Source organism: Lissotriton helveticus, chromosome 10 (genome assembly GCF_964261635.1).
Source record: "Lissotriton helveticus chromosome 10, aLisHel1.1, whole genome shotgun sequence".
In the NCBI taxonomy this organism is placed as follows: Eukaryota; Metazoa; Chordata; class Amphibia; order Caudata; family Salamandridae; genus Lissotriton; species Lissotriton helveticus.
The window spans coordinates 496866227-496878764 of record NC_136071.1 but is presented as its reverse complement, the minus strand read 5'-3'; the positions used below and the strand labels follow the sequence as shown (position 1 = coordinate 496878764).

At 43.8% G+C, this 12538-nt stretch overlaps 1 protein-coding gene across 1 annotated transcript in view; it reads left to right on the top strand.

The window, feature by feature from the left end:
• METTL26 (methyltransferase like 26) overlaps positions 1-12538 on the top strand; it is a 59318-nt gene that overhangs the window by 15555 nt on the left and 31225 nt on the right. Inside the window, exon 2 of the mRNA XM_078663003.1 lies at positions 6036-6198. Coding sequence (XP_078519129.1) covers positions 6036-6198 — 163 coding nt within the window. The remainder of the gene's footprint in view (positions 1-6035; positions 6199-12538) is intronic.

Genomic DNA, 12538 nt, shown 5'->3' with positions numbered 1-12538 from the left:
TTAAATTAATCGGTCCCCGGGACGTGGCACACACAAGGTGCTTGCAAAGAATGGGCCAGAGCTATGCAAATGGAGAATGGCGCCCTAACGACTCCGAGGGACAATGTGGCAGAGAAGGGGTGAAGCATAAGGCCCCACTACCTTGTGAAGTGTGAAGAAAGCACGTGAAAAGGTTTAGCCAATGGTGGCTGAGGACAGCAATTGAATAGGACAGAATCGGAGGGCAGGGGAGGCGATTTAAGCCCAGGAAAACTCGAACGGTATCCGTACTAGTCGATGTTTAAATAGAATTTAAAAGAAGTTGTGGTTGTGTCTTGATAGGAGTCGAAGGCGAGAGACCGTGTGTTGGACCTGGCCCTTTTGGCAGGTTCACCCCGAAACTTTTCGCTTTTTTCTAGCCTGTTTCTGAAACCTGGTGTTGGTGATTTTAGGCCTTGGCGCACTTTTTCACTGTGGTACAGTGTAAAGTGCGTGAGCTGTCTGTGTATGTATGGTGAGTGACCTGCCCTCCCATAGGAATGAATGGGGAATATGTATGCCCATGGTAGTTCCTGATGTGTGGGGAGTGCAGGGTCGAGTTTGATATGTGCGAACTCGTGAGATTGAATGCTGCGTACTGGTGTATGCGGCATGGTTGTGTCTAGTCTAGAAGGGCTACTTTGAGAAGTTGGCATATTTGTGTAATTTGTGTCTGGCGTGGGATTGGCTGGTGAGCCTGACCCAGAGTGCCTAGGCCTGCTTGTGGATTGACTGTCTGGTTTGAGTGTGACAGGGGCTGCAGAGCCCCCAGGAGGTTGTCTGAGTCAGCCCGTGGATGAAAGGCAGCATCTGCTGCCAGGGAAGTGGGTGGAGAAAGCACCTGATAGTGAGTGAGGCTGTGCCTGCCTGCCACAATGCTGGCTCCACCCCCCCGCTGGGCGACTGTCACCTCTGTCCCTGATACTGACAGGACTTCCCTATAACCAGTTCTAGCTGGTTCTCACACTGCCTGCACAAAGACTTTTCTGTGTATAAGAAGGGGCTGTGTCCCCTTCCAAAATGTTCTTGTTTCTGACTTGAATCTACCAGGGGCGGGCGCTGCCCAGCCCCTGGATGCCTGGAGGACTTCTGGGGGACCCCTCTGCCTTGCCTGGGCTGAGGGGGGGGACTTGGCTTTGCCCTGGATTCCTGCTGTTTTCCTGCTGCCCTGAAGGACTTTGCTGGACTTGTGGACCTTTACTGGTCCCTAGCGCTGGGAGTGCTTTGCTTTCACCCCTAGCGCCTGGTGGCACTGTATTTCTGCCTTTAGCGCTAGGAATGGTTCATTTTGCTGTTGTAGCGCTTGGGAGCGCTTGATTTTGGCCCCCAGCGCTTAATAGCGCTTTACCTTGTTGTTTCTAGCACTGGGGGCGCTTTTATTCCTACTAGGACCTTGTTGGCCCTCTAGCGCTTGGTAGCGCTGTGATTCCCCTTTTTTATTTGATTATTTAAGGCCGGTGCCCACCCGGCATTGCCCCGTGTTCTCACCGCCGCGGCCGGGGTCCTGACATGGACCAGAAGCTGTCCCCCCCGCTCCGCAAAGCCGTGGAGAAAGGAACGAAGGGGCCGCGACCTGATTGGTCGAGCATCGAAAGGAGCCGCGCTCTGATTGGCCTTTGCCGTAGGCCTGCCCCCGAGAGCCGCGCTCTGATTGGCTGAATGGCCGAAGAGGCTGCACGTCAGCGGGAGGCTCGTCCCGAAGGCCGCGCTGGGATTGGCCCAGCGCTCGTGGACGCCTGGAGGAGAAGAGGGTGTGATCTGGAGGGAGCCCCGGGAAAGAGAGGAGGACGTCGTTTCCGCCTCTCCCTGCCGGGGGGAAGCCATGGTGTGCCCGTCCGGTCTCCCGTGAGGAGAGGGAGACCGGAGCTGCTGCGCCGAGGAAAGCGTGCCGAGTAATGGCTGCCCGGGGCTCCCGTGAGCTGTAGAGAGAGAGCCCCGGGGCCGCCACGAGAGAGCCGCCACAGAGCACCGCCAGTCCTGGTAAGTGTGGCGTGAGAGGATAAGGGAGGAGCGCCGGGACACATTGTCGGTGTCCACCCCCCCCAGTAGCGCGATCTCGCGCTTATTGTCGCTGGAAAGCCACGAAGGCTTCAGGGGCATATCTTGAGTTTCGAGCCCTGAGCGTCTCCATGGCCCCACAGTTGTTTAGAGCCACGAGGGCTCTAGGGGGCATTTAGCAGATTCAGATCCTCAAAGGCTCCGTGGGCATTTTTGATAATTCGAGTCCCCCTGCGAGGGACTCCCACGAGGTCCCAGTGATATTGGTCGAGCCTAGAGAGGCTCAGGGGGCCATTTGGTTTGTTTAGAGCCCAGTGAGGCTCTTGGGGGCAGAGAGTTCACAGAGCCAGATGGCTCCAACGCCCCTCAGCTGTCTGAGAGCCTGTGTGGCTCCAATCCCTGCGGCGCAGTTTTGTCTAGGGCCAGTGAGAGCCCTTGCCGCAGTTTGAAGTTCCCCCAGCTGCCCAGCAATTAGTGGGCAGCTGCACCGTTTAGGTCTTGGGATGTCCCAGGTGCCCAGCAAGTAGTGGGCACCTGCACCGTTTAGGCCCCTGACATTGAGACTCAGGGCGTCTTAGCCCCAACAAGGCCAGTTGGCCTAGGGACTGCCACAGGTGGTGGCTTATGTTTAGTTTTGCGCAATGTGGTTACCTGCTATGTTTAGGATGGTAATTGCCTACTGTGTGTTTTTGCGCTATTGTATTGTCCTGGCACCTCTGAATGTTTTCAGGCATCATGTGTCTTTCTTTCCCTGCGCTGCACCTCTGAATGTTTTAGGCGTCATGTGTCTTCTAGCGCTACACCTCTGAATGTGTTTGTGATGCATCATGTGCTCTGTTCTTAACACCGCTGAATGTGTAGGTTTATGCATCATGTGTTTCCCTTTACTACTCCTCTGAATGTATATTTATGCATCATGGGTAATGTGTTCTTTTCTAGACCCCTAAATGCTGTGTGATACTGAGGTGGTTGTTCTTTTTGATACAGGTGGTCCTAGTGAGGTCCTGGTCCCCTGCGTGACATTCTCCTAATGTGGTTAGGGTTGCGTAGGTGGTACTTACCTGTTGCCAGTAGATACTGGTTGTGATTTATAACTGTTATTTTGTGCTATACTTATTCTAATTTCTGACAGTATTTCTATATCTACAAAGTGTTGATTCTGACAGTGGCCCATGTGGCCCTGTCCTGTACATAATCCCTTATGAATGTTGCCCGTGCCAGTTGGCACAATGTACATGTGTGATTTTTATCTGATGTGTGTTTACAATACAAAAGTTATTTTAATATAACCTTGTGTGGAGTCCCTTTTGTGGTGTGCCTAGGATGTTGTTGCTGTTGTGTGCTGGCGCAAATGCTTTACACATTGCCTCCGAGTTTAGCCTCACTGCTCGTGCCAAGCTACCAAGGGGGTGAGCAGGGGTTATCTCGCCCTGACTAGAATGGTGGTTTCTGCCTGGCTTTGGCGTCCGCCTTAGCCTACCAGAAATAGCCAGTTCTAACACCGTGGATCTGAAGTTAGTCATGCATGGGCGGCTTATCATCCAAAAAGTGCCAAACTATTACACTGAAGACAAAGTGCATCTATCTTAAGAAGGAACAAATGAATTCTTAAGAAGCATGATCCCAGCCCTAGAAGTGAAAAGCCGTCAGGTCCTCCGCGGCACCTCCGCTGCACAAAAGCTATCGGGTCCTCTGGCATAGCCGATGCACTGGTCCAGGGTTAGAGCAGGCTTCTACGCCCCAGGCCATCAACGTGACTGCTTGCAGCTGCTGGTTCCCACGGAGATGCCTTCTTCCATGTCTGATTTCCATTCTACGGTAAAGGAAGGGTTGTTGAGAAAAAGGAGTGCAGCCAACATTGGCTGCTTTTCCGAGGGGGAAAAAGAAAGATCCGCAGCTGCTATAGTAAAAGCATGCCGAGCTTGCAAAAAAAAATAATTATGCAAATAAAATGGAGCGAGTCAGAGGAAAATAAAGGGGTGCCGCTGCTATAGTGAAAGCGCGCAGAGCTGCGAAAACAAATGAAAATAATGCAGATGAAAAGGAGCAAGTTGCATATAAAATAAAAGCGCACGGCGGCTATAGTTAAAGCGTGCCGCGTTGCCCAAAAAAATTAATAAATAACATAAATGAAAAGGCGCAAGCAAAGCGGGCGCCATTGCCGAAAGCATGTTGTGTCTACAGTAAAAGAAAATCATTAAAGAAAATAGTGCTCGCAGACTGTAAATAAAACATACTGTGTAACACAAGTAAAAGGGCCAGTCCTCATGGGAGGTTACAAATGTAGAAAAGGCAGTACCAAGTGAGGAACTAACATGCCTATTACCGAATCAGAAGCCAACATTTACAAAGGACACTGACACAAGCCAATGAAAAATATGGGCAGAGAGTCGACAGAGCTTCAATTTCATACCTGATACAGCATGTCTCGAAGAGACCGCGCTAGCGCCTCCTAGGCGAGACCTAAAAAAGAAGCATATCTTTCTTGTAATTCTGAAGTGTGATGAAATTAAAGATTATAACGATTTTAAAAGAATCAAATCAAGACACTTTTGCTTGGTGATGTACAGATAAATTTTCACTGAAACCCGACTTTCACACATTATTATTTGTGTTCTACATAGTTTTATCGTAAAACTGTATGTCTGTGCAAATTTAGTAGCTATTTCAATGGAAAAAGTGCTGTCTGTAAATGAGTGCAAAATTGCACAATGCTTTAGTAATAAATTCGCGACTATGTGCTCCGAAATGCACTACCAGCTACAACTACAGCCTTACCACTCTCCTGCTGAATACATTTGCTACGCTTTGTGGGAAGCTAGGATTTTTCCCAATCCCTATGACTTCAGTGATGCAACATTGATGTCAGTACCCCCAGTCTGAAAATTGTTCGAGCAGCACCAGTGCAAAGGTGCTGAACCATGCCCATAAGTTTAGTTTTAAAATAAACCTTTGCCAAATCTTTTCCCAATCGAGATTTAGGGTGACCTCCCAGTATTGTTTGCTGCTGCTTTTCTTAACTTCACTAAGCCATTAGAACAGAGAATGTGCTCGCTCTATGTAAACACAATCGTCCAACTTGTTGTATGACTTTCACTCACCCTCACACACCCTCTCACCCTCACTCACCATCACTCACCGTCACACACACACCCTCACACCCCCTCACACCTTCACCCTCACACGCTCTCACCCCCTGTCACCCCCACCCCCACCTCCTCACCCTCCCACCCCCTCACCCTCCCTCACCCTCACACCCCCTCACCCTCCCACCCCCTCACCCCCCCCTCCCTCACCATCACCCTCACACCCCCACATCCTTTCCCTCGCACCCCCTCACCCTCCCTCACACCACACCCCTTACCCTCACATGCCCTCACACCCCTTCATCCTCACACCCCGTACCCTCACACATCCTTCACCCTCACACACCCTCACATCCCCTCACCCTCGGTGCTCTGTGTGTGTGTGTGGCGCTGTGTGTGTGTGGGTGTGTGTGTGTGGCTGTGTGTGTAGCTCTGTGTGTGTGTGTGTGTAGCTCTGTGTGTGTGTGTGTGGCTCTGTGTGTGTGTAGCTCTGTGTGTGTAGCTCTGTGTGTGTGTGTGTGCCTCTGTGTGTGTGTGTGTGTGTGTGGGGGTTCAAATGCAATAGGTCTCGCATTTGCGAGAAATTAAGCTATTGGCATTGTAAATGACAATGCCATTTATTTATCTGTTTTCAAAACCAACAAATAACAATTTTGTCATTTACAATGCCAATAGCTCTAACTTTTGCAAAGGCGAGACCGTTGCATTGTAAATGCTTGTTAAGATAAATGAGTAGAACATCGATTTCCCAGGTTCAAAAATGTAAATGCGGGAGCCTTGACAATTACAGGCCAGAAGGTAACATCTTAATTAAACAATCATCGACAAAGAAATAGAGGGGGGATTTAGCTTCTAAAATAAAATAGCATCCAGTGCGTCGGTCCGCCTGTTTTGCAGTCTCTCTCCAAAGTGTCTCTCTTGTGCTCCACTTAGCATTGCCGCCTACACGTCGTCGATGAAGCTGAAGAACGTGCTGCCACCCCTGCTTCTGGACTCCTCCAAAAGCTGGGAGAGCTGGGGCAACCTGCAGCCTAACTCGCTGGACTTGGTCGTCTGCAGCAACATGATCCACATCACCCCCTTTCAATGCACGAAGGTGAGTGGGCCTGATCCCTAGATAAAATCAACGAGGGACAGTTTTGTTTGTAATGAAACCATATGTTCTCCCCTTTTGTTTTGACATTCTCCATTCCTCCTGAAAGTATGCTTTTCCAAGATGCCTTCCTTCCCAGCTAGAGCCTGCAGCACCAATCTAGCGACATCAATGCTTTGGTGCACTGAAGCCACCCTGTACAAGTCCTCATAACAATCTTGTGGTTTTTCTGTGGTGATGTGCAGTTTTTTGTTAACTTTCAGATTAAAATAAGATTGATCAACTTTGAACTACAGAGTGGTGGGAAGTTGTATTAAAACAAGCAAAGAAAATTAAACAAGCATAGAAAATTGATATGTATTTCCTGACAGAGCCACCCAATACCTATTTCCTGGTAATGGGTGGGATGCGCTCTGATGCATCCTGCAGCAGTTTGAATTAAAGGGATAGAACTGTAATAACGACTAATAGTTGCATTTAAATCTTCCGTCAGATGAAAGATGGTGCATTATTTAAAGAAATCATGGGACGATTAGCATTCACCATCTTATATTTGATAATTCTTTGTAGCATTGTATTGTCTTTGTACCAAGTAATCCTTGAATAATGTGGACTGGTTTTAATTATAACTTTGAAGTATATGATTTAAATTATGTTTTTAAATATTTATTTTATTTTATTCTGATTGCGCTGAGGTCTGCGCTATAAACTTCTCTCCTCTTAATAAAATCAACTCTGTGTCACAGTTGAAAGAAGGATGTTGATACTTGGTAGCAGGGGGTCAAACTACATGATTTTTTGATTACATATTGTGCACATATTTTATCTGATTCAGTGTGTCGGGGGTTTCCTTTCCAGATTGGAGAAGTTTATATCTGCAGTTCTGCAAATACCTTAACTTGTGTTTTAACTATACAAGTTTGTCCTTCAGTGTAACGCCAGTTGACCGGGTCGAGCAATGTATCTCATGCTCTGTACATTAAAGTCATAGATCATGCTGTTTGGAAGAGTTCAGAAAAAGAGTAAGTCTAATTATTTTTGGAGATGCACCAAACTGTAACTGGTCATTACTTTCTAATCACGTGTATCATTAAAAAAATGTAGGGCAGCTTTTCAAGGTGAGATTATGCGTTCCAGAGTGGGGTAATCAGGTTAGAGTTGGGCCTGAACAGTTCAGCAGGAGAAGCTGAGGGTAATTGACTTATGTAGGCTTCTTAATTAACACAAGCCATCAGTAGCTGCAACGAGTTTGTAAGTGATTCTTAAAAGTTAGTTAAACTGGGAAAAGTCTATAAAGTGTTATAGTTATAATGTATTAAATATCAGTTTACCAATGCCTAAACTCTCCTTGAAACCCTAGTGGGTGAGTAGTCGTGCTTAACAAACACTGATTGATTGATGGTTTGATTCCTTATCAACCTTATTCAATCAATCAATGTGATTTCGAAAAGGTGCTCTGTTCCAAGTAATATAAAATACATAAGTTAAAACAAAGAATCAAATATAGATTCCTGTCGAGCAATCAAAAATCTATTGCTGTTTATCTCAGCAACAGCAAAACAAATATAAAAATCAGTGGATCAAGAGTATGAAAAATTATAAACACTTTCTCAACTCGTAAAGTGTTAAAGCACCAGGATCAATGTCCATACAGGGGCTTTCATGCACCAAATTCAAAGTACATCAATCCAAAGTCAAATAGAAAATGTCAATCCAAAGTTCTGTTCTGTCTCACGAGTTCTTTATTCACTCGAAGAATTCCAAAGTTCCACGGTAATAAATTTCAAAGCAAAATTTCAAGATTTCACAACTTCCAATGTGCATCAGCACCAGCCAACACGTGTTTCGTTGGGCAATTATCAATGCCAACCAACTTCATCAGGGCTGCAAGCCAAAATAATACAGTATGATAATCAAGTATATGCTCCAGATTATAGGTTCAATTTAAGAGAGGTTAAGTCAGGTTACAAAAATTCACCACCTAGGTGAGAGCATAAACACAGCACCCTCTTAATAGTGACACATCTAATATACATTAAGTGGATCCCAGTGAAAAAACATAACACACAGAAAAAACATTCTGTCCTTGTGCCAAATTCATTCCACCTAATTTAATTACCTTCATCTATTAATTTATGTCCTTAAATCTCTAGCAGTTTCGAGCTCTAATCTGGCTCTGCAAGCAACAATTCCTGGAATGAAATAGGGAGGCTCTAAACAATGTCACCACAATCATCACGAACCATATTACTTAGGTCCATCTACATCTGTAAAGCCATACACGACCATTAGAAATTAAAATGGTGAAACTAATCTCAATATTTCAAGTGAATATATTCACAACTTAAAAAACGATAATTATCAAAGTATACCTCTCTCCGTTCTCACTCGCGTTAATATCTGATGCCACAAATTATCTCACGTTTGTCTGTCTGTCAGAATAAATCAGAACATGCCTCTGTTATTTATCTTGCTGTATGTAAGAGACAATAGCGGTAATATTAATTCGCCATACTCTCTCTTACCTAGTCTTGCACCCGTTAGACATCCCGCACTCTCGTTCCGAGATGAGTCCGGTATACAGGGTCTATCAAAGAAGAGCCATTAATTATGAATCTCCTGTCAATAAATATACTTAGTATAGATAGCGGTACAGAGGATAACTCTTACCTATATCCCTCTGTCGCAATGACTCCTCGTGTATCAACAACCGGCGTGTGTAGTAGCCGCCATCTTTCTAAAGTAAGGTAAGGTAAGGTACTACCGGGCCAACTTAAATTGTCAAATGGCAGCCGCCATCTTTAAGCATGTTCGTTAAACACGTTAGTCTATGTTAATATAATTTATTTGCCCCATTGTATTTAGGCATAAAAATATATCAATATAACAAGCATTACGACATTGTTGCTCCATATGTCAAATGTCCCATTTGTTCAATGTCTATTATATTCGATCGCGGTAGCCAGTTTCTTACCGCCATCTTGTAATGGGTAGTATTTGCGAGAGGGAAGTATACGGTCGCTAGGCCACTGTTCTCCATCTACAAAATTCATATCAAACTATTTATTCAAAAGAATTGTTATTTGTGTGAATAAACTAAATAGTTATTTAATCCATATGCCGAATTATCACAACGGTGTAACATGGATCACGTAGGTCAGATTTCCGCCGCCATCTTGGAATGGTTGGGATTATCACTAATCTATAGAACGAGATACCTATCACTAACTACTGTAATTCAATTAAGAAAGGGGTCACGACTCTATATATTTTGGAAGTATCATCAAATTCAGTTAATAGGTCATGAAGTCTACAAAGTGTAAAATTAACTAGTTTGGTTATGTGGTGACAGAGTGTTGAGCGTCCCGCGTCATTCCTATATTAAAACCCGATAGAATTCAAACATTATCAATCTTAAGGGGTCATGGCATAAACATTTGAAGTACCCGGGTTTCATTAAGTAATAAAATTTTCAGTTGTAACACTGTATTGATACCATACGTAAACAGACAAGAGCCAAATCAAGTACTATTACACAATAAACTTGATTAATCTCCTAAGAAATATTGCAGTTCTGTATCGATATTAAGTCCTTCTTCTACAGCCCGAAGGACCATAATCCAGCGTGCCTCTCTCCGTCTTAATTTCAGTGTTCTATCACCTCCACGTTTATCAAGTACCACCTGTTCAATACCATGGAATGAGAATTTATGATTCTCCTTATCATTGCTGTTTTGTATAAAATGTGACGCTATCGGATATCTCGTATCTCCATTCTTGAGTGCCCGATAGTGCTCCACCATCCTATCCTTTAGCCTCCTTACAGTACTCCCTACGTAAATTTTTCCGCAGGCACAGGCAATGACATAGATAACAAAATTAGAATCACAGTTAATGAAAGTATCAATGTGATGAGTACCTGTATCGTTGTATTCGAATGTCAAAACTTTCCTCCGTGCCCACCAACATGAACTACAGTTGCCACAGTAATGGAAGCCTTTGGGACGAGCACGTAACCATTCACTGTATCCTGGGTGAACACTGGGTTTAGGGTAACTCGGGCTGACAATATTAGCAATCGTCATTCCTTTTCTAAAGGTAATACTTGGGTTATCTTTAAGGTAAGGTTTAAGATCTTTATCAGCATAGAGCATATGCCAGTATTTTTTCATGATACCAAAAATCTTATTACTCCCCACACCAAAATTAGTAATCATTCTGATAGTCTGATTATCAGTAACCGTATCCCTCTTAATTTTAGGTTTAAGAGTCACTGATCGTTCAAGTTTATGTACCCTATTCACAGCCTGATTAATGACCCTATTCGAGTAACCTCTGTTCTTAAACCTCATCTTCATATCCCTAATATTTTTGTCAAAATCAGTATCACTAGAGCAGTTTCGTCTAGCTCTAATCATTTCCCCATATGGGATTGAATTGATCTGGCTCTTAGGGTGGCAGCTGTCCGCTCGTAAAAGAGAGTTGCAACTAGTCTCTTTACGAAACATACGACTGTTAAGTTTCTTACCCTCCACAAATAATTCAATATCAAGGAAGGTTAGCTTCACTTTATCATAATGTGTGGTAAATGACATATTAAGATCATTTGTATTTAAAAATTCCAGGAACATCTTCAATTCATCAGTAGTACCTCTCCAAAATAATAAACAGTCGTCTATGAACCTTCCCCAGTAGTATATATGGTCTATCCATTGACTGCCCCTAGAGCCCCAAATCCACTCCGCCTCCAACCTCCCCATGAAGAGGTTCGCGAAGGACGGAGCAAATTTAGAACCCATCGCAGTCCCAGTCTTTTGCTTGTACCAGGAGGATTCAAAGAGAAAGTAGTTGTTTACCAAAACCATTCTGGTCATCTCTAATAACATAGAGGAGTGATCTAAATATTCGGCTGGTCTTTTATTCAGGAAACTCTCAATTGCTAGGATACCCTGTTCGTGGTCAATATTTGAGTATAAAGATACCACATCCAGAGTTACTAAAATCATATCATCATCCCATACTACATCACTCATAATGTTCAGGACATGTTTCGTGTCTTCTATGTGTGATGGTAAATTATAAACAAAAGGTCTTAAATATGAATCAACAAATTGAGATAATCTCTCCGTGGGCCCCCCAATACCCGAAATTATCGGTCTGCCCGGTGGTTTCTGTCTGTCCTTATGTATTTTGGGTAAACAATACATACAAGGGGCCCTAGGGGATTGTATCTTAAGATACTGAAATTCATCGTTATCCAAAAGACCTTTATCATACCACTCTTTCAGTTTTGTATTGATTGTACCTTTAATCCTTTCCAATGGGTTAACAGCTACCTTCTCATAATATTTATCATTTCCAAGTTGGGACAAAACTTCATTGTTGTAGTCAATACGATTCATAACAACAATGTTGCCACCCTTATCAGCACTGCGTATTATTAATTCAGGGTGATCAGTAAGTTGACGTAGTGCTTCCCTTTCATCTGTTTTCAAATTGTCACGTTGAAATTTCTTATTTTGTTGTCCTTCTCTTTTAATTAAATTATCTATATCCAGAGTAACTGCTTTGTAAAAGGCATCGATAACATTACCGGAAGACAATTGTGGTGTCCATTTTGATTTATCCTTAAACCCACTAGGAGATGTTAGACCAGGATTAATCTCAAGATCTCTAAAAAGAGAGTTCATAGTTACAGGGTCATCTTCTGATTCAGTCAAGGACAATAATAGTTTCGTGTCACACAGGTCTTGAATAGTAATCTCAGTCAATAATGGTTTATTTGGTGTTTTTGTCCTTACGTTATCTTTCAAAGAAAAAAACTTTTTTAGTTTCAGTAAACGTACAAACTTATACACATCAATTTTAGTCGAATACCAATCAACATTCTTGGTAGGACAATACCCCAAACCTTTCTTTAATACATTACTCATACTGTCAGACAATTCAACAGATGAAAGGTTAATCACTTCAATTTCTTTGGAACTGGTATCTATTTCCTCCATGACCTCAGTCTCTCCCTCATCCCCGGGACCGCTTCTCCTGCGTTTGCCACGGCTCCCTCTCCTTGTCTTCCTATTTGTGCATTGCCGAATCTCCCTCCTGTATCTCGAATTCCTCTTTTGAACCTCTGAACCTCTACTAAAAAATTGTTAGTATTTGTGGTATCCCCACCCTGGGCCACAGGAGCTCCTACGCTACCTCCATCAGTGGATATACTACTAGACGAAGTGTTAACAGCTGAGCTTAAGGGAGTCAAGTTTCTTTTGTTATTATAATTTTTTTGAAAAAGATAATCAAATTTACGCGCAAAGGTAAACACCCTACCTGATGTATAATCTAA